Source organism: Oreochromis niloticus, linkage group LG7 (assembly GCF_001858045.2).
Source record: "Oreochromis niloticus isolate F11D_XX linkage group LG7, O_niloticus_UMD_NMBU, whole genome shotgun sequence".
NCBI lineage: Eukaryota > Metazoa > Chordata > Actinopteri > Cichliformes > Cichlidae > Oreochromis > Oreochromis niloticus.
The window spans coordinates 9,304,373-9,326,639 of NC_031972.2; the positions used below are offsets into that span (position 1 = coordinate 9,304,373).

A 22,267-nucleotide genomic window follows, 5' to 3' on the forward strand; every position below is an offset into this window, starting at 1 on the left:
GGTTATTGTACTCGGCCCTGAAAATCTTAGAAATATGGTATCTAACCAGATTCTTACTCTGGATGGCATTACCTTGGCCTTCAGTAACACTGTGAGGAACCTTGGTGTCACGACGGTGGAACGGACTCAGGTGCAGACTGAGAAACACGATTTAAACATTTCTTTATTATCCACACCGGGTGCACTATATACACGTGAGGGGGGAAAACACCACGATTCCGGGGGTCCACGGGTTTGTTAAACACAAGCCTTCGCACTCGCTCCGCTCCTCGTCCACACAATCTCCACACTAGCAGCTCCACTCACGGGGTCCAGGGGTCACAATGCGGGCAGATCCAGAAAACCTATTCACAGAGACGAGGGTTACTCCAAAGCAAGCACGGACAACAACAGAATTCTACAGAGCCGGGCAATACTAACTGGAGTTACTCAATATGCATATATTACTTATACTTTAGACTACAGTAATTTGTTATTATCAGGATGTCCTAAAAACTCCACGAAAAGCCTTCAGTTAATCCAAAATGCTCCAGCAAGAGTACTGACAGGGACTAGAAAGGGAGAGCATATTTCTTCTATGTTGACTTCCCTTCATTGGTTCCGTGTTAAATTCAGAATTGAATTCAAAATCCTGCTTGTCACATACAAGGTTTTGAAAAATCAGGCCCCATCTTATCTCTGCTACACTCTGACCATGAAACCACAGCCACTGTGCACCAGTCACACTGTTCTTTACTTTAAACCCATCACAGTACAGCAAACTAACCTGTTTATCCTGCACTAAACTCCAGAGTATTCTTATGCAGCCTTTACATAGCAGTTAGTCTACCTCATTTTGTTTTGCAGCATATTTCACAATATGAAAAAAACATAATGTCACATGTTCAAATGTACACTCCATCTCTGAGTGAAGTTAGCTCTGAAGCAGCTGGACCTTTAGCTAGCAACACACTCTGCGACAAACTGCGCACAGTTTTTTGTGTTTGCTGATATTTGTTGAACATTTTATTTAAACTAACCTGCCACTTAAAAAAAGTCACTCCCTTTATGCTCTCTTCTTTTCATTAGGGCAAGCTAGATACCAAGGTAGCGCAACCACAACTTACGGAAACCTGCAGTCATTCTGGTGTTGTGGCAGTAAATAAATTAAAAGAAAACACCGTCCCACTTTTAACCCCTTTGGCACATGTAATCTCTTTTTATGCATCATCCTCTGGTGATTAATAAACAAACAGGAATCCCTTTTGTGTGTTACTGTTTGAGCCTACATGGGTTTGATGTTTGAAGGCTCACAGTGACGAAATAATAATTCGAGCCAAATGCATTTAACCAAAAGTAATGTTGTTTTGAAAATGTAAGAAGTAGAAAGTACAGATATTTGTTTAAAAATGTAGGGAGTAAAAGTAAAAAGTACACAAAAAATTACTACTGAAGTAAAGTAGAAATACCTAAAAATTATACTTAAGTACAGTAACAAGGTATTTGTACTTCGTTACTGTCCACATCTAGATACAGAGGTGGGAAGAAAAACTGAATCGAAAAATGGACCAAAGCAAACAAACAAAAATATATTTTAGGTTATGGACACATCAAGTTAATTTAATAATTTTTTCAATGCTTGTTGATTACATTGAACTTTGTTCTCAGGCTTTTGGGCTCTGTGGGCTTGAAATAACGTAACAACTTGGGATTTGATTTGTATTTTCTTGATTCAGAGTTCTTAGACAGCTTAGATAGGATCAGACCCTCAAACCACTGAAGAAAATAATAAAGCAAGCAACAGAATTAGTCTGTGTTCAAAAGGCTGAATGATTATCACGTCAAAGGCAGGTGATTTCTCAATAGCCTTTTCACTGTCTGTATGAAAGGGGGATATTATCATGTGTAGTGAATAGGAGCATGAGGACCCAAATGCAGACACACAGATGTGGATTGTGATAAACAAAAGGCAAACTGTTTAATTAGGCTGATGAGCAAAATACATTATGGTGAAAAGTAAAGTACCTGAGGAAATTAGAAACACTAGTATAGTATATAAACTAGGGCAAGAAAACACTCGAACTACAAATGAAATGTGACTGACATTCTGACAATAGACAAAGGGAGACTGACACAATATATATAAACAGGAGGGTGATTAATTGAGTAGAGACAGCTGGGGAACACAGCATGAACAAATCAGGCATAATGACATGGGGGGGGGGAACTGAACATAATGCACATGAGATGAGGGACTTTCAAAATAAGATGGGATGTACCTAACACAGAGACCACGAGTGAGACATACAAGGTGGATGTAGACAAAAAGGTAAACAAACATGGAGACAAGACTGACTGGCACTGGAGACTCAGACAAGAAGACACAGAAACAATACTAGGACATGAAAGAAATCAAACTAACCAAGAACTAAAAATATAGATAACAAAACTCAGAGGCACTAGGAAGTACTAAACTCAAGCTTAAACATAAATATCTCTTAAATCTAACAGAGACTCAAACTGCTGGGTAAGAGACCCAGGACCATTACAGATATAGCCTCCAGGTCTGAAAACTGAAGCCTTCGCAGAAACAAACTCCATAGCAGCTCCACAAAGTCCAGCTGGAAAAACAAAATTGGAGAACTTGGTAGCGACAGTGCACAAAGTATTAAAATTGGAGCTGATGTCTCCATCTCTAAATGCGTACAAGGCGGACTTAATAAGCGGCCCATTTATTGCAAATGCGAGGGACTCATCCAATGCCTCAAACGGAGAGAATGGGACTAGGAGGACATTAGTTTGTAATAATGGCACTGGAAATTTCACAATTTCACACGTCATCCTCAGTCATCTGTAGGAGAACTCTTGCCACTCGGCAACTCCGAGGAGCAATGACAAGCAAACGGACCCTCAACTCAGAGTCTGATGGATGCCACGGCAGAGTCAGTGTCATAGATGACTGAAAAAACTAAAAATGTTAAAGAACTAATGAAAGCTTTACATGGGGAAAAAAGGGAGGTTGCTTTCCTATTTTTACTCTAGTGTGAATGCACAAGTGAGTTAGATGAAGATCTGAGCAGCCGAGCAGACTTTAAAGCTGCTACTTACAGTTACACATTCAATCATGTTCTTGTTCTCACTAACTGCACATTTCTTTGTGACCTCTGAGCTGAGCCAAGAAAGTGAGAAGGAGCTCCAGGAATTATTAAGTTATTCTTACAAAGCAACACACTCACAGACACACAGACAGACACAAGAATGCCCTTAAACAACCTACCAACCAGCAATGGAGACTTAGACACACCCCCATATAAATGGATTTAATCATACACACAACAGCATGCACACAGACACACACACGTGCACGCACACAGACAGACAGACACACACACACACACACACACTCTCTCTCTTCCTCCCACTTCTCCACCACCATACCCAACGTCATCTCTCCCTCATCATGCTTCCTCTCTCTGACTGTGATTAATCCTCATTGTCTCTTCAAGGTTATAGGGGTGCACACATACACACACACCCGTACATGCTTATGTGTTTCTATGACAGCTGTGGCTCCCACACCCGTCTCAAAACCAACAAAGGCAAAAGCCTGAAAGCTTTTGCTTGTGTGTAGGTGCATACATATGTGACAGGATATGAGAGACAGAGAGTCAGTAAGAAAAAGATGGAATGATTTAAGAAATCACTTTTTTTCTCTGGATGTCAGCTTGCATGTGTAATAATTTGCTAATAAATAATTTGGGCAGAACAGTAAAGATCCAAGGTCAGAGGACTATGTGTGAGAGAGCAGAGATTTGATATTTGAAGGTAGTTGCTTGGCTGAATGGTCTTCAGGATGTGTACTGCTGATGTGTGCTGGGGGACAGCAAACAGGTCTGTTAAAAGATGACCATCTTATTCATCCCTGCATCTGTCATCTTCCTCTTTTTTGTACAGGAAATGAAGGTTGAAGAGCTCAGCACTGTCAGACAGGCATTACAGGCGGACCTGGAGACGTCCATCCGGCGCATCGTTGATCTTCAGGCTGCCCTAGAGGAAGTAGAATCGAGTGATGACAGCGACACTGAAAGGTAATTTGCCCTCACTGAGGTAGCTCCTCTCAGGTTCAGTGATGAAATTTGTATGTCTGAGCTCAACTTTCACCATTCTGCCCTTCAATTCAGTGTTCACACTGCTGTGGAGTCCTTTACTCGAAAGAAAGACCTGTAAGAAACTCTCGGCTGTGTGTGTGGCTGTGTATATGTGTATGACCTAAAACAGGGGTGTCAAACTCAATTGCACAGGGGGCCAAAACTCAAGGCACACTTTAGGTCGCGGGCCAAACAAGATAAACATTTATTGAACACACTACAGCAATGTTTTTTTAAACATAAATATGAATTAAAACAGACAGGAATATTATTCCAGATTAAATAAACTTTAAAAAAATAAACTTTAACTTTAAATATTTTGCTCCTCATAAAAATATATCCTGTCAAAATTATGTAAGTTAGAAATATGAACATGCTGCCAAAACCCCCAGAAAAAATAAATGAAAGCATACACAAGGTTGGAGCCGCATGTAGACGGAGATGCGGCATTGCTTCAGGAATGGAACTAATAAACTGTGCGGGCCATTCAGTGTCGTACTTTCCCTTGAGTTTATCATTACACTGCAGCTCCATCTGAATCTGCACAGGTGCAGTTCAGCAAAGTCCGCTGACTTGGTTCAACATTACTTGGCAACAGGGAAAGTGAGGCAGGTTGCACTGGTGCATTTGTGACAGCTTCACTTGAAATGCCTTCACCGCATCATACATGCCATGTCCATGAACTGACAGATTTCCTTGCTGAGCTCAAAAACTCTATTGAGAATTTTTATCCCAACTCAGCCAACGGACCTCAGTATGATATGGAATGTCGGCAAACTCTGAGTCTATTTCCCACATAAAAGACTGAAATTGACGTTGATTTAAACTTTTAGCTCAGATAAAACTTCGGTTTGCGTTACGGTGATCATTACATGCTCCATTTTTAGGACTTTACCACACAGCCTTTCCTGGTGTATGATGCAGTGATATGCTGTTAACTCACCGGTACAGTTCTCCTCCTGCATCTTTACTCGCATCCTGCTGACTAGTCCGCTTTTTTCACCGCACAACACCGGCGCTCCATCTGTTGTAAGTCCAACAAGTTTGTCCCAGGGCAGTTTCATGTCGGTTACACTTTGACATACGTTTTCAAAAATGTCTTTTCCTGTCGTTGTCCCGTGCATCGATTTAATGTTCAATATTTCCTCTCCACGGATGAAGATGGCCAGCTGTGCAATGTCCATCATGTCTATACTTTCATCCACAGCAAGAGAGTAGGCAATAAAGTTTTTGCTTCTTTCACACAACTGTGTTCTTAAATCAGTGGCCATCTCACAAACCCGATCAGCAATCATATTTCTCCTCAGGCTCACATTTGCCAAAATCTGCGTTTTGTCTGGACACAAGACGTCGCACACCTTCATCATGCAGCTCTTCAGAGTGGTACCGGGCTGATTTGGCTATCTCCTCTGCTACAATAAAACTTGCTTTCACAACAGCTTCACTTTGTGATTTTGCTCTGGTTAAAAACGTCTGCTGAAATGTCAGATTCTTCTTTAGCTCTTCTACTTTCTGTAGTTTCTGCATTTAGGTTTTTCAGCTTATCCTGACGTTTTGTCTCGTAAAATTAAATTCCTTAATTACAGCCGCATTAGCTCCACTAATAAGACACATGGTTTTACCAGCAATGTCTGTAAACATATATTCAGTCACCCACTGGCACTGAAAGGCTCTGCTTTCAGAATCAACTTTTCTCTCCACCATTGTGAGCGGCTAGCTTCGCAATAACAGAAGTTTGACTTGAGCAGGAATGTTCCCAGTTAGCCTAGCCTTCAGCAAGGAGGCTGCAGCACTGCATTATGGGATCTGTAGTTCGTATATTATTAGCGCCTCATATCGCCGGGCCATACATAACAATAATAGTACATCTATATAAAATGATCTTGCGGGCCGGATATAAATGTACGCCGGGCCGGATGTGGCCTGCGGGCCTTGACTTTGACACATGTGACCTAAAAAGATCAGAGCTTGAAGTGTTCTTATTATGCATATTGTTGTGATAATAAATAACAGGATAAAAAAAGACAAAGCCTTTTTTTAAAAATGTCTTTGCATTTTCTACTAGCTTTGGCCTTGATTTCCATCATATCGATGTATATCACCAAAGTCAATGCACAATTAAGTCAGCTACACCTTAACCCAAATGATGAAAGTCGTTACATAGATGTGTAAATTGGATATTAATTTACTAACGACCATCAGGTCACCAAGGTTAGGGTTGAGTTTTGCTTTAGCTGTTTCTGTGTGTCTGTGTGTGTGTCTCCATCCATTTTCTGCTGCTTATCTGGATGGTGAGGGGAAGCAGTCTAAGCAGAGATGCCCAGACTTCCCTCACCCCAGCTACCTTCTCCTGCTTATTTATGGGGACACCAAGAAGTTCCTAATGAGATATAATCTCTCCTGCAAATTCTGGTTTCCCCCAGGGTAAGATATGCTCAGAATACCTCACCTATGAGGCGTCTATCTTATTTAGAAGCCCAAAATACCTCATCTGGCTCCTTTTGATATGGAGGAGCAGCGGCTCTACTTCGAGTCCCTCTTCTATGACCAGGCTCCTCACCCTCTCTCTAAGGGACAGTCCAGGCACTCTTCAAAGGCTACTTGTGTCTGTGATCTCATTCTTTCAGTCACTACCCAAACGTCATGACCATAGGTGAGCGTAGGAATGTAAATGAACTGGTTAATCGACAACTTTGCTTTTATGCTCAGCTCTCTCTTCACCCCAACAGATTGGTGCAGCATTTGCATCACTGTGGACTACTCTGCTTCCACCTTAGAAGGCACAACTATGGTATTGAGGAGATCCTCCTCACTTTGTGTGTACTTTTCACTGCCTGATTATAGCCTCAGTTGAGGTAAGCAGCATTCCACCAAAGCTGTAGACAGTGTGTGTGGAATTCCTCTTCCTACTCCAGAGTCACCTGATGCTTTACCAGAACCGATTTGAGACCCAACGAAAGTTGGTGACTCCTTTAGCCTGAAACCTCTCTTCATCTGTGGTGTCCACCATCTGGTTCTGGCATTACCACCAGAATCAGTTGTCAGCTCAGCATCTCTCTTCACCCAAGTGCCCAAGATAGATGGCTGCAGATCTGATGTTACAATTATAAAATCAGTCATCATCCTGTAACCTAGGGTGTTCAGATGCCTTATGTGCTTATAAACACCTTTATGCTCTAACATGATGTTCGTCATTGACAAACTGTGGTTAGTACAGAAGTACAATAACAAAACACAAGTCCTCCAGGGTAACAGTATTTCACAGAAAGATTTGTGTATTTGTGTTGTTTTATATTTATGTATACATTTATCCTTATATTTATAACTCTAAATCTATTCCTCTATTCATATCTTTATTTCTGTACTTCATTTTACGCGATTTCTTTGTTGTGCCTTGTATATATGCTTCTATAACAACTAGGGCTGGGCTATATCATACCGTTCACAGTAATACCGGTGTAATTTTGGGCAATGATAGGAAAATGAAATATCGCGATAGAATGTGGGTAAAACGCGCATGCGCAGTGCCTATGTTTACATACACACATGGCGGCGACGCAGAATGAGAAGAGCGAAAGTGGATCGTTAAATGAAACGGATGAACCAGAATTGGTTTGTAAAAATGCTGCAACTTCAGTGGTGTGGAACTGGTTTAGCTTTCGTCCGTCAGATACACAACAAAGCACTATTTTTGGTAGAGCATGCTAGCGGGCCGTCGTTATTACAGTGTTGTTTGGAAAATACGGCACACTGAAAATCAATCCTTTGATTTTTCTGAAAATCTTATGTATGAATTCTGGTTGTGTTTACTGGCCTCGAAACGATTTTATGTGGTACACAGCGCTCGAAAATCTGTCAAATGTTTTAGTACGACTTTGCTAAGCTACGAACCCGCACCGCTTGATGGATTGTCGGAGCATTACAGCTATCGTAGGCAGGCGCCTCGCGGAGTGATACGTACTGTGCTTCAACATAATATTACCATATTGTGTGTGTATAGCCTCTTTTTAAGTTTTGTGGATATTATACATGGTTATGCTGAGGATATGTCGGCCAATTTCCACTGGAAATGCCTTTTGGTTAAACTGTCAGCAAGGAATTTGCACTGTTACATTTTTATATAACTTTAATGCACAAAAAAAACAGCTGCTTGTTTAAGTGAAAATACATTGATGGGTTTCTTTTTGCACTAATAAAGTTGTGGAGTTGTAAATTATTTTGTCTAGTGTCAATTATATCGTTATCGCAAATTTTCAAATGTATATCGTGATAAATATTTTTGGTCATATCGCCCTGCTCTAATGACAACTAATTTTCCCTCTGAGATTGATAAAGTAGGCTAATGATTGCTGTATTTCATAGTCAGTATACATAGCCAGTCTTGTTAATGATCTGGTTGAGGGGGTTGCAATGGGGACAGAGCATCTCCTCGGTGAACTCCTTACTTGACTCATGCATTTGGCTTGAAGTTTGCCGCTTGTGTTTTCCTTCATCTCCATTGGATTCCTAAACGAGGCTCTTAGGGTCCTGTTAATGTCATAAAACATTCCAGAATACTTGTGCAAGGCATTGAGTCATAGGCTCAAGGCCCCAGGCCTCTGATAGAGGACTTGAGCTCAAGGACCTGTCCCTTAGTTTACAAAAGTTGTGTATTAGCTGTGTATTGAAAGAGACATGGAAATAAAGCATATAAGGAAAAGACAGAGTTTGAACAATTATACAACTCTCTTAGGCAGCTTTCACTACTTTGTTTAAGACATCTTGAGGGATAGTTTTCCAGACATCTTGAAGGAGATTTAAAGCTGTTGTTTGGATTTTGGCTTCCTTTTGTCCATTCTCTGTTGAGATAATCCTATGTTGCTTTAATAATGTTGAAATCTGTGTTCTGGAAGGCCAATCCATGACTGGAAAATGGACTTCCACCTCTCCTAGTCGGCTAAGCTGCAGTCAGTTCTGATGGAAGGCTTGGACCGAGAGGCAGCTCAGCGTCTGCTGGCTCTACAATGATTTGAACTGTGGCTCTGTACATCACATGTACCCGGCCGATTCAGCCTATCGACCAACTGTTCATTTCTTTGCATCCTGGAATCTTGGGCAGGCCCCTTTCCAAGTCCCGGTTGTCCCGCTGTGAGGTAGAGGCAATCCAGCATGCCTATGCTTCGGTAGGAGCTCCTCTCCCCTCAGGTGAGTGGGCCCACTCAACCAGTGAGGGTCCCTCTCTGTCATTTGTGTGGCAGCGACATGGTCCTCAACTACCGCCTTTACGTGGTTTTTCCGCTTGAACGTGGCAGCCAGCCCCTCTTTCAGGGAGTGGGTGCCCATCAGCGGTAGCCGTCATTCCCCAGTCAGCCTAGCAACTTGCGGGCTGACCTTGAGTGACCACTCGGTTGCAATCCTTGCATCTAGTGGGACTCGCTGGGCCCAGTCTTGCATCTGGCAGACTTATGTTTCCGCCCCCCGGCTCGGCCTTTGCGCCTGGCGAGGCGTTGACCGGGGGTGGCATGTATATATATTAGGGGTGGGACTCGAGTAAAACAATTAATCTAATTAATTAAAGGCTTTGTAATTAATTAATCTTGATTAATCACATTTAATCACACAAGAAAATGTGCCCCAAAGCACAAATGTTTTTTTTCCATTTAAAACGGTTTTAGAGGGCGACAGAATCAAATAATAGACATGAACATGAATATTGTAAACTAAAGCTCTTTTAATTTCTGAAAGAAAAAAAAAAAGCATTTAAACTGCATTTCAATTCAAGACAGAGAAACAAAAATAATATCCCTGGCCAAAACTGGGAGGACTTAAAAATAAAGTGCTATTTTAAATACTTTAAGTACATTTTCCGAATAGTATTGTCTATAAATAAAAATAATAAAAAATTCTAAATAAAGTGCAGTTTTTCTTGTTAGAAAAATAGGGCAGAAAGATAAAATGTAATTTGACCAGCTTCACCTTTAAACTCTGAGTAACCTTAGACAAAATTATTTTGTACGTTAGGCTAAAACAGTGTGATCATTGAACATTTTAGTGCAAAAAATAACAAACCCATTGGACTCACAATACCTCCATGCTTATTTATTGTCCATTTCTTTCAGCCAGTTACTTAGACAAACTAGCCTGTTCACATTTTCAGAGCTCAAGACAGCTCTCTTTTTTTTTTTACTATGTGACCTGCAAATGAGAACAGTCTGTCACATGGGACAGAAGTGGCAGGACTAATGAAATACTTGCAGGCCAGGACAGACAGCTGTGGGTGGGTGCCTGCTCGACTGGACCACCACTGCAGCTGGCTCGCTGATGGTGGGTTCTGCTCTGTACAAACTCACGGCCCTCTTACACAGGGCTTCCTCATCTGAATCAGAGTCTGAAGACAATGAAGAGAGGAGGAGGCTCTTTGTCTTTGCTGGCGCCTTTGTGGTGGCATCTTTACACTGTTCCTGCAGCAGGGCCTCAAGGCTGGTCCAAATCTCTTCTTGCTCTCCCCTTGCAAGACACTTTAAATTCTTAAAGCTTGGGTCAAGCACAGTAGCTATCTTGAGCCACTGATGGTTGAGTGTAGCTACACATTGGTATAGGTCCTTTGTGAAGGCAGTTTTAAATTTCTCCATGTAGTTTGAGTCATCATCAGAGACGTCCATGGTGTGATGCAGTTGGCAGAAAGAAGTTAAAACAATTGAACATGAGACATATGTCTCACCTCCAAGAAGCTTAGTCACAAACCTGTAGTATACAGTTCAAGAAAGTAATTATTGATCTACACAATAACTGTCAACTATAGAGCTTGAAGAAACAGTAACAATAAGTTAAAAAATAGTTTTATTTACCTGCATGGCTCAAGGATAGTCACCAGCTTTTGGAGTTTTACCAGCTCTGGTGGAGTTAAAATGACTAGCTTGTGCTTTTGTTTGTCTAAAGCAGCAAAAACAGCCTCTTGATTCTTTAGTAGATGAGAAACCATATCCAGCATTTAATTCCACCCTGTGGAAACATCTTGTATGCGTGGCTGTTTCTGTTGCCCCAGTCTTGTTTCCTCCTGGTGTAATTCCTCTGTATTAGCAGAGCTGTGTTTAAAGTGACCCACTATCTTGCAGCATTTTGCTAATGCATTACTAAAACCACTATCAGCAGGGCTAACAGTGACGGTTGTTTGCAAGATGTGAGCAACACAAGACATGTGTTGGAATGGGAGGTGTCTTGTTGCAGCCACCATGGTTCGTGCACTGTCTGTCCCAATTGTGGTTACCTTTTGTTGAATTCCCCATTCTTCTGCCACAGAGAAAAACTACTCAGCGCAGTTTTCAGCATAGTTTCTGGTGTTTGTCTTCTGCACAGTCAGGGCAAAAGACTGTAGATTCCATGTACCATCTGTGACATCAATAATATGTGCAGTGACTCCGAGATAATTCGAATTACTAACAGAAGTCCAATGATCCCCAGTAAGAGCCACAAAGTTTGTTTTTTGTAATGCATCTAATTTTGCTTGCTTTTCAGTGTCATAAATCTGTTGAATTTTACTTGAATAGTCTTTCGCCATGGCAGTTGGAAAGTTGGATCACCTGACACTAACTGTAGCACATTTTCTAAGCCCCTATCTACTACACTGATAGTGGTCTACAGTCCAGAGCAATCCAATTTGCAATTTGTCCGATGTTGACTTACTAATTTTGGTTCTGAGGCCAGTCATTTCTTCAAGTTTGGGCTGCCGACATCTTTTGTTGGTACTCGAACTGGGACTGATAGTGCTAACAGCTTCCACAGTTTCTGTGCTCGCTGCAGCATGTTTTGGATTTAGATGGTAAGGTTGAAGTGCTTTGGTGGTATGCAAACTCCTTTTTGCACAGTTTGCACAAAACCACACTTTTATCAAGGCTTCAGTTGGGTAGTCCTTTGAAATTAAATTTGCTTCCGATCAGTCCTAGCAACATGCTTTCTTTTGATTCTTCCATTTTTGTAGGCCGCTCAGAGACGCGTTCCGATCAAACTATCACTGGTTTCATGCCTGCACAGCTTGCTTTATACGTAATCTGTGGGGTGTGGCCGGGCTAGTCGGAGTGTCTTAAAGGAGTATCCATACTTCTATGTATCATACATATGGAATATGTAATGGAGTGGAGAGATAGTCTCTCACTCAGAGAACCAAGGTTACAATGTAACCGTACATTACGTTTGGTGAGTATAGTATTGTTATTGATACTTATAATAGTCAAAAGTATTTAGTTATTCTTCAAGGCGATTGAGATATGAAAGTGTCATGGTGGGCTCTGTGGCAGGCAACGGTAGGACCGAAACACAGGACTCCAAGACGGACTTTTTTTTATTTAGCTGAGAAAGCGAACTAAAAAACAAAGTACAAAGAAACATGAAAAGAAACAAAAGATAAACTAGTACTAAGAAACTGGCAACTCACTGGCAGCTCACGAGAAACACACAGCCAAGGTGGAGAACACAAGAATAAACAGGGCAAGACACACAGGATAACCACAGGATGGAAAACGGGTGGGAACACATCTGGGACTATCAAAATAAAACAGGAAGCAAGAGACACATACTAAGATGCAGACTGACTGAAGACAAGGAACAGAGGAGGAGCAAGATGGCGCGAGAGACACGACAGGGGAACAAATTAATAAACACGGAGACAGAACTTAACATGCACAAGAGACATGACAGACTATCCACGGAACATGGACACAGGGGAAGCAAAAAACCAGAACCATGAATAATACTAAATCAAGAAATATAAATAAAAACAGGAAAAAAAACACTGGGTCACCGACCCAGGACCATGACAAATACCACACAAGAAAGGATCACAACAATACGAACCAAAACCAGGGAGTTAACTTTAGAATATTGCTGAATGTCCAAAACATAATCTCTGGGTCTCTGACTCTTCTCTGACAGAAGGGTTTTGTACATGACTACTAACATCCAAAATCCACAGGACACTAACTTAACTGATGGTATGCCTTAGAGCATGTTTTTACCATAGACCAATAAGAATTTTTCATTTCCTTTTGTAAGCATGTAAACAAAAAACAAAGTCCTGTAACAAAGTGCGCCATGAAAGTTTGCAGTGTTCCAATCTTATAAGTCATTACTTGCTGCTCCACCCCTGCTGTAATCCTAGCTTGGCTTACAGTGGAATTATCAGCTGTTTATGGAGCTGCAGTCGCATATTTCCTTTTGTATTGTGCTTGCATGTTTATAGCAGCTGAAAAGGTAAAGATCTAAGTTCATTCATTTTGGCTGTAGCAGATTTCTGAGGTTTGCTTTGGTCCTGTAGTGACTCTGTGTCCAGTGTCGGCTCTGTTGGGGAAGAAGGCATTCACACATGGTCAGGAGTGTCTAGAGGAGGCTCCCGCAGTGGAAGCTCACTTCACAGCAGCCAGGGGGGGCGTCAGTCTGTTGCTGACACCATCAGCACCTACAGCTTGCGGTAAGTCTTCTAACACAAGGCTAAGTACTTCAAGCTGCAATGATAAATCACTTAGCATACTTTTGATGAGCTAACTAGCTATGATAAGTGTTTCAGGTACTGTGTGACACTACTATTAACTACTATCTTGATGCATGCTCCATTATTCAAGTAAGTAAATCCCAAAAAGTTGAAGTCACTTGGGTGAATGAGGAAACGTTTCTCCCACTGAAGAGTGCTGGTGGTTGTCTGGAGCCTATCCCAGCTGTCTTAGGGTGAGAGGCAGGGTACACCCTGGACAGGTCGCCAGTCTGTCGCAGAGCTAACACATAGACATAGACAGCCATTCGCACTCTCATTCACACCTGCATTCACACCTATAGGCAATTTAGGGTTTCCAATTAACCTATCCCCACTAACTGCACGTCTTATGAAATAACATTTCAATCAAAAATATTATTTCTTACAGTTTGTGGTTAATTGCAAAAAGTACCTTTGAAATCTTCTGATTTGTGCTCTACCACAGAAAATATTTGAATTCTTCAGAATCACAAAGATGATGTGTGAACATTCAGCTTAATGCTTTCATCTTGTGCTCAGAGTTTTTCAAAAAGCAAAAATGTTGAATGGATCAAATTGATTTGTTATAATGCTCAGCCCTGTTTAGGCTGTTTAGTTGGACAGAGAATATTTTTGATAACAAACACCCAATAGGTGAAATGAGACAATATTTAGTTCTAGCCCTAGATATCTGTGTATGTTAGCAAAACATGTGGGCTGGTTTGTGGTTTAAACTGCTTCTTTTATCACTCTCTAGTTCTTGTGTGAATCCTGATGATGAGGGCTCTGAGGCTGGAGGCGTTGCTAGCAGATCTCTTGGTCGAGCCCCATCCTCCACAGCCCTGTCTGAATTGCTGGAAGGACTTCGTAAACGCAGAGCTGGTGGTGATGCAGGAGATGAAACTGGCAGTACCGTCTCTTTGGCAATTTATCAAACAACCGGAGCATCAACTCTCAGACGGAGAGCCTCGGCCCTCTCTCTCAGTCCAGAAGATGTCCAGGAACCCAGACCTGGTCCCAGCATCCTGAAACCATCCTCCCCACTCCTGCCACATTCTACCAAAACTCCCTCTGCAGCTGGAGGCAAAGTCTCTCGCTTTAACTCATCTGATTCTCTCTCATCGCTTCCCTCATTGCCGCACCTCTCCTCACTTGCTGCTCGTCATCATGCTCCCTCCGTCTCCATCCCAGAGGAAGAGAAGTCGCTGCACTCTGTCACAACTCCCATCCAGCGCTCCCCTCTGGCACCACGGCAGTGCATGGTGGGGAGCCTCATTCCAGTGGACGTAGGTGAAGGCTCCCTAGGTTCAGAACCCATGGTCTTCCAAAATCGGCGTCTGCCTGGGGACCGTGACGACGCGGCCTCAGACGTCTTGCCCGCAATCAGGAGAGCTCAGTCAACCAGCAGCCTGGCCAGCTCAGTCAGAGGAGGTAGGAGAGCACTAAGCGTCCACTTTGGAGAGCTGCCTCCCTCGAGCCACAGCAGGAAAAGCTCTGAATCTGAGTCCTCTAGCTCAGGTGGATCAGGACGAAGCTCCCAGGGTGGTGGCCCGAGACGCAGGTTTGAGAGGCCGCAGGGTGAGAGATTGGAAGCAGAGGGTAGCGAGGGGGGAGACGTGGCTTTAGTCATGAAGAAATACCTGAAAAAGGAGACTGACTGAAGCAGATGTGCGGCAGTCTCAGGTGTGTAGATGGACAGCTACATATGGGAACTGAGGGAACATTTGAAATAGTAAACATAGTGGTTGCATCACATTGCTTTGATATGAGAGCCCTTTTTTTCCACATGCATGTTAGTCAAATCCATCGTAGAAACCTTTTTAAAGCGGCTCTGTTATGCTTATTTGAAATGTCATTTTATTTTCCTATATTTTACTTTCTGAAAGTAGTTTTTTGTGATTCACAGTTCAAAATAATCCTGTTTTTAGTCTCATACTTGGACTTGGTGCAACCCTTCAGTTAAGAAGCTACGTTAGTTTTTCTTACAGACAGCTGACTGTAAACACCTTACAACCAAAAGATTTGAACAGCAAGCAGGTGGAGCTTCTGAGCAATACATATGTAACAGAAACCTTACTTTTTAACAACACAAACTGTAAATAAAAGATGGACTTGGTCAAAGCAAAGCCTCCTTAACAGTGGTTGCTGCTCATGATCTTGATTTATGGAGCCACAAGTTGCCAAATGTGTATAATATTGGATGCTGCGTGCATAAACTGTATTGCTACATGCACAAACACAGACAACTTCTAACTAACGCTAATTAAGAAAATGCTACAATGTTTACCAGCAAACCTCAAGACCACTTTTCTTCAAGGAAGGTTTTTAACGAAACAGTAGGTCACATTTTTTATTGAAAATGCACCACTGAGCAGAAGCATACTACACAGAAGCATAGCAGACAGCTGTCAAGTCAAACACATTAAACTCTATTCCTGTGACTCAAAGCCACTGTGCCCCTAACATTGTAGCCCACTTCATTTCAGTACCAAGCAGAAAAAATAAGACATGCTTTTTTTTAACGTTAAATAATAGCGTAACTAGCAGTACATTTTGTGCTGTGTTGTATGCATCAATGTTAGTAAATCAGTTTGTGTGTTTTATTTGAATTCCTATATTTTGTATTTTTTGAAAGGAACTCCCAGAAATACATTTACAGGGTCAGTTACAAACACCTCTTTCACAAAATCTTGTCACTGTGCTCTCTTTCTAAATACTGACAATACTTCTTTTAGACCAGTTTGTGGTGCCACAATTGGTTAGTAAATCTAGCCCTAAAATGGTAAATGTGGCAACGATTACAGCTGCTGACAGCTGCTAAATACCTGTTTAGTAGGTGTCAGTGTGAAACTGTGTCAGGTGCCAAGATGACAAAAATTGTGGCATTGTGAAAGGTTTGAACTAGTACATACATGTTATAGCTGTCTTTACATTTCTGCTCAGCTTTGGTGAATTGTAATGTGAGGTTCAGCACATTGTACATTGTACAGGGAAAGCATAGTAGCTAAACATGGTGACAGCTGTGGGCAGAGTTTAATGTGTTTGACTTGGACTCGGATGAGGTGAACAGAAACATCACCAAGTGAACGATGTTGCTCTAAACTGCAGGATGGGACTATACCAACTTCAAATGTGACAAACGTGTCATTATAAAATGACACATGACATTTCTTTTTGCAGATCCAACATTAAGATGCCTCTGGCATTTGTATACACTTGCACGTAATTGCTGTCTTGAGAAACATGCAGGTTTTTATGAGTTTTCATAGAAGTGCCCTAAGAATAAAATATGCTCTTAACTTCCAAGGTCATTATCAGGGAACCGGGCCTCCATTATTTCAGATGTGATTTCATACTGGCACCACAGAGGAAAACCTACTAGACATTGTCATTAATTTCATCTTATTGCTCTGAAAATTGTAAAACAGTAACATCATTTTCTTTCAAATGAGAGCTCCCTGTGGGAAGTGGGCGTAGCATGACTCATAAATATCTGAGCTTATAGTATTTTTAGTCCCATTTCAACTTCAGAGGCGGTTGATAACTACAGACCCAGATAGTGTATGTGTTACATGTTACTCTTTGTTTCACATCATTTTTGCTATTCTGACCATCTTGTCTTTGATTTTTTTTCTATTGTCCTGTCATCCTCTTCATGTGTCCACATCCAGCAGAGATCTTCAGAGATGGCGATTGTTCCTCCCACCGCAACACAGAAGCTTTTTCACTCTTCATATGGAAATTCACAAGTCACCAAAAATACATTTGTTCAATTTTTGATCACTCAGTCTGTATTTAAAATAAGCAGTTTATATATGAATAAAGAAAATGAAATGAACAGTTTGCTTTGTGACTTTACTCTTTGTGCGTCATTTCTTCAATAAATTCCTTTTTTTAAATTATTAAATTATATTGTTTTAGTCTTGTGTTGAAAAATTAAATCACAGATGTGGATGTGGTGCTTTGAAAATCTTTCCAAAAAAGGAGGATTTGGTGCTGCACAACAAGTTGCAGTGGAATTGTAATTTCACTGTGGTGTGGTCCAGAACAACTGAAACCAAAACAAGTACTTTATTGGTAAGACAATTGACCTTCTGACACACGCTACCTTTTAAGTCCATGCTCGGTATTAACCCCGTGCTCTGCTTAGAAATTTTTCTTCGTTCAGTGTAAAGCAGTGCAGCATGTTTCCTGTCACTCCACTCTTAGATTGCAAAGTGTTTTCTTCCTGTTTTTACTTTCTTGCTCCCACCTCAAACACATATAACCAGTCTGATGCTGGTTGTAGTGGTAGCTTTTCGTTTACTTGGATTTAATGCTGTGTGAATACCATAGATTCTATATAAAAAATGCGACAACTCCCTTGACAATGTCCATTGGTTTCTTGGGTGGAGTGTTATCGATTAATTCTAACAGGTTTGTTAAAGAAATTGTATCCATACACTGTGTGTAGCTGTGATGAGTAAGGAGAAAGTTGTGTATTTTTTCATCAAAACAGATGAATTATAAAAATGCATTTGTTCAGAGATGCATCGTGTTGACTCTGAATTTTCATGATGACTCATATAACAGGCACACAATTTTTATTCAAGTTTTTCTTTATTGAAACATTGAATAGTTATTTTACTAATAACCATAGATCTAACCACCTACCATTGTTCTTGCTAGTCTTTTTGCAAACACTTAGGATTTGTAAATAAATATATAAACTTATTAGACTAAAGGCTTAAAGGAAACTGTGCAAGAAATACTTGAGGTGCCACAACAGACAGGTATTGATGTGTGATGTGTGCCTGTGATTTCCAGGTCCAGGGCAGGAAAAAAGAGTGATGGCATAGTTAATCTGCTGCTCAGCTGCTAAACTTAAATAGCAGCATTATTGACAGTTGAGACTTCCAAACTTAACACCTTGGCATGAACTGAAGCTCTAACTTGGACATACTAGGGAACATTAAGGCACAATGAGCGTGCATACAGAGCCAGTTAGACGACAACGACGTGACGGAACAGAGGAAGACTGATGACTTAAATACACAGGATAATGAGAGGATGGGTAACAGATGGAAACAGAGCTGGAACAAATCTGACCAACGGAACAGAGGAAGAAAAACTAAATATGCCGCACATGAAACAAGGTACTGTGAAAATAAATCAGGAAACACTAAGGGAACTAAACCAGAACCACAAGAGATAAATACAATAATCAGAAAACACATAAATGTAGGAAAAGTATACTAGGAAACATAATTCACTGTAGGAATACTACAATAATGATTAACCAAGATTCCAAAGTTCACAAACACAAAACTCTGGGTTAAAGACCCCAAACCATGAGTTAGACCCTTTAGATTTACACAAAATGACAGCAACAACCTTAACTGTTTTATAAGATAATATTTCATATCAGCTACTTATCGCAACAATCTAGGTGAAATGCTGCTACTGAAACAATAGAAAAGTTCACTGACTTTCTAAACTCAACTGATTAGATTTGGCTAAACAAAGTACACACAAGAACACTCTTAGTTTCTCTTTTGACTCCCAGACTCCCTTCCCAGACGCCTTAACGCCCACTCACATCCTGGGCCTTTGACCTCAGGAAATCACATGATAGGGTGGGGCTAGGTTTCACAATGAGCTCACCAGAGACCGTACAACTATTTTCTCACCTTGGCTCATGTGATTAGGTAGAGGATCAATAGGGGTCCATTGTCCCTCTTGGAGGGATACTCCCACAGGTCTTAAATCTGGGACTCTCCACCATTTGACTCTAGAACTGAAGAAGCTTCTCTGATGAGAGGTGAAACGTCTTCAAGCAACTTAAAGAAGTCCAGATGCTTTTTTCTTTTCGAGTTCCTTAGACTACGATGACCTGGATGACTGAGAATCTTCACAGACATGGAACAGAGACACAAACAGTATTGAAGAACAAATGCTTATGTTGCCACACCCCTCTTTTCTCGTTACAACCTCCCCAAAGTGTGCAGCTTTGCTTTCTGGCCCAGAACATCTTACTATTCGTCACTGATTGAAGAAAATAAGAACAACCCCAGGTTTCTCTTCAGCACTGTAGCCAGGCTGACAAAAAGTCAGAGCTCTACTGAGCCAACAATCCCTTTAACGTTAACTAGTAATGACTTCATGAACTTCTTCACAAATAAAATTTTTATCATTAGAGAAAAAATTACCAATAATCATCCCACAGATGTAATATTATCTACAGCTACTTTTAGTACCATCGGTGTTAAGTTAGACTCTTTTTCTCCAATTGATCTTTCTGAGTTAACTTCAATAATTAATTCCTCCAAACCATCAACGTGTCTTTTAGACCCCATTCCTACAAAACTGCTCAAAGAAGTCCTGCCATTAATTAATTCTTCGATCTTAAATATGATCAACCTCTCTCTAATAATCGGCTATGTACCACAGGCCTTCAAGGTGGCTGTAGTTAAACCTTTACTTAAAAAGCCATCTCTAGACCCAGCTGTCTTAGCTAATTATAGGCCAATCTCCAACCTTCCTTTCATATCAAAAATCCTTGAAAGAGTAGTTGTCAAACAGCTAACAGATCATCTGCAGAGGAATGGCTTATTTGAAGAGTTTCAGTCAGGTTTCAGAGCTCATCACAGCACAGAAACAGCTTTAGTGAAGGTTACAAATGATCTTCTTATGGCCTCTGACAGTGGACTCATCTCTGTGCTTGTCCTGCTAGACCTCAGTGCTGCGTTTGATACTGTTGACCATAATATCCTATTAGAGCGATTAGAACATGCTGTAGGTATTACAGGTACTGCACTGCAGTGGTTTGTATCATATCTATCTAATAGACTCCAATTTGTTCAAGTAAATGGAGAGTCCTCTTCACACACTAAGGTTAAATATGGTGTTCCACAGGGTTCAGTGCTAGGACCAATTCTATTTACATTATACATGCTTCCCTTAGGCAGCATCATTAGAAGACATAGCATAAATTTTCACTGCTATGCAGATGACACGCAGCTCTATCTATCCATGAAGCCAGGTAACACACACCAATTAGTGAAACTGCAGGAATGTCTTAAAGACATAAAGACCTGGATGGCCGCTAACTTTCTGCTTCTTAATTCAGATAAAACTGAGGTTATTGTACTCGGCCCTGAAAATCTTAGAACTATGGTATCTAAGCAGATTCTTACTCTGGATGGCATTACCTCGGCCTCCAGTAACACTGTGAGGAACCTTGGAGTCATTTTTGACCAGGACATGTCCTTCAATGCACATATTAAACAAATATGTAAGACTGCTTTCTTCCATTTGCGCAACATCTCTAAAATTAGAAATATCCTGTCTCAGAGTGATGCTGAAAAACTAGTTCATGCATTTATTACTTCCAGGCTGGACTACTGTAATTCTTTATTATCAGGATGTCCTAAAAACTCACTGAAAAGCCTTCAGCTGATCCAAAATGCTGCAGCAAGGGTACTGACAGGGACTAGAAAGAGAGAGCATATTTCTCCTGTTTTGGCTTCCCTTCATTGGCTTCCTGTTAAATCCAGAATTGAATTCAAAATCCTGCTCCTCACATACAAAGTCTTAAATAATCAGGCCCCATCTTATCTTAATGACCTTGTAGTACCATATCACCCCATTAGAGCACTTCGCTCTCGCTCTGCAGGCTTACTTGTTGTTCCTAGAGTATTTAAAAGTAGAATGGGAGGCAGAGCCTTCAGTTTTCAGGCCCCTCTTCTGTGGAACCAGCTTCCAGTTTGGATTCGGGAGACAGACACTATCTCTACTTTCAAGATTAGGCTTAAAACTTTCCTTTTTGCTAAAGCATATAGTTAGGGCTGGACCAGGTGACCCTGAATCCTCCCTTAGTTATGCTGCAATAGACGTAGGCTGCCGGGGATTCCCATGATGCATTGAGTTTTTCCCTTCCACTCACCTTTCTCACTCACTATGTGTTAATAGACCTCTCTGCATCGAATCATATCTGTTATTAATCTCTGTCTCTCTTCCACAGCATGTCTTTATCCTGTTTTCCTTCTTCACCCCAACCGGTCGCAGCAGATGGCCGCCCCTCCCTGAGCCTGGTTCTGCCGGAGGTTTCTTCCTGTTAAAAGGGAGTTTTTCCTTCCCACTGTCGCCAAAGTGCTTGCTCATAGGGGGTCATATGATTGTTGGGCTTTTCTCTGTATTTATTATTGTGCTATCTACTGTACAATATAAAGCGCCTTGAGGCGACTTTTGTTGTGATTTGGCGCTATATAAATAAAATTGAATTGAATTGAATTGAATTGAATAGAACGTATTGAATCTCTTGTTTTAGCCTGGCTTGGACTTTCTGCCTAGTTTTCACTGAGTCCAACACCCCCCGTGGCTTGCTGCTGAACAGCAACTCAACCAAATAGCAACTTGGCTCGTTGGTCTAGGGGTATGATTCTCGCTTTGGGTGCGAGAGGTCCCGGGTTCAAATCCCGGACGAGCCCAAGTTTTTTTTCCCCCAGGCGCTGGATTGGTAGCGGCCCACTGCTTCACTGAGTGGATGGGTTAAATGCAGAGGACTAGAAAATTTCCCAAGTGTGGAACTAAAGGGTTTTAAAGGGAGAAAATCCCGTGATGGGCTGGGGCACCTCCCGCACTGCAAACAACAGAGGATGTAACCAGTGATACCAATTGC

General features: G+C 41.3%; 1 protein-coding gene and 1 non-coding gene across 3 annotated transcripts in view; both read left to right on the forward strand.

The window, feature by feature from the left end:
- The window catches only part of myo18b (myosin XVIIIB), a 58,172-nt gene extending 40,726 nt beyond the window's left edge, over window positions 1-17,446 (forward strand). Inside the window, exons 40-45 of one of the 2 annotated variants that reach the window (XM_019360756.2) lie at window positions 3,934-4,067; window positions 4,161-4,202; window positions 13,417-13,569; window positions 13,666-13,719; window positions 14,366-15,291; window positions 17,280-17,446. In XM_019360756.2, the coding sequence (XP_019216301.1) occupies window positions 3,934-4,067; window positions 4,161-4,202; window positions 13,417-13,569; window positions 13,666-13,719; window positions 14,366-15,269 (1,287 nt within the window). In that variant the 3' untranslated portion in view covers window positions 15,270-15,291; window positions 17,280-17,446. The remainder of the gene's footprint in view (window positions 1-3,933; window positions 4,068-4,160; window positions 4,203-13,416; window positions 13,570-13,665; window positions 13,720-14,365; window positions 15,292-17,279) is intronic. The other variant, XM_019360757.2, reaches the window with a different exon arrangement.
- A 4,558-nt stretch (window positions 17,447-22,004) lies between these two features.
- Window positions 22,005-22,076, forward strand: trnap-ugg (transfer RNA proline (anticodon UGG)). The gene has a single exon. It is a non-coding gene; the product is annotated as a tRNA-Pro (tRNA).
- Window positions 22,077-22,267: the final 191 nt, after the last annotated feature.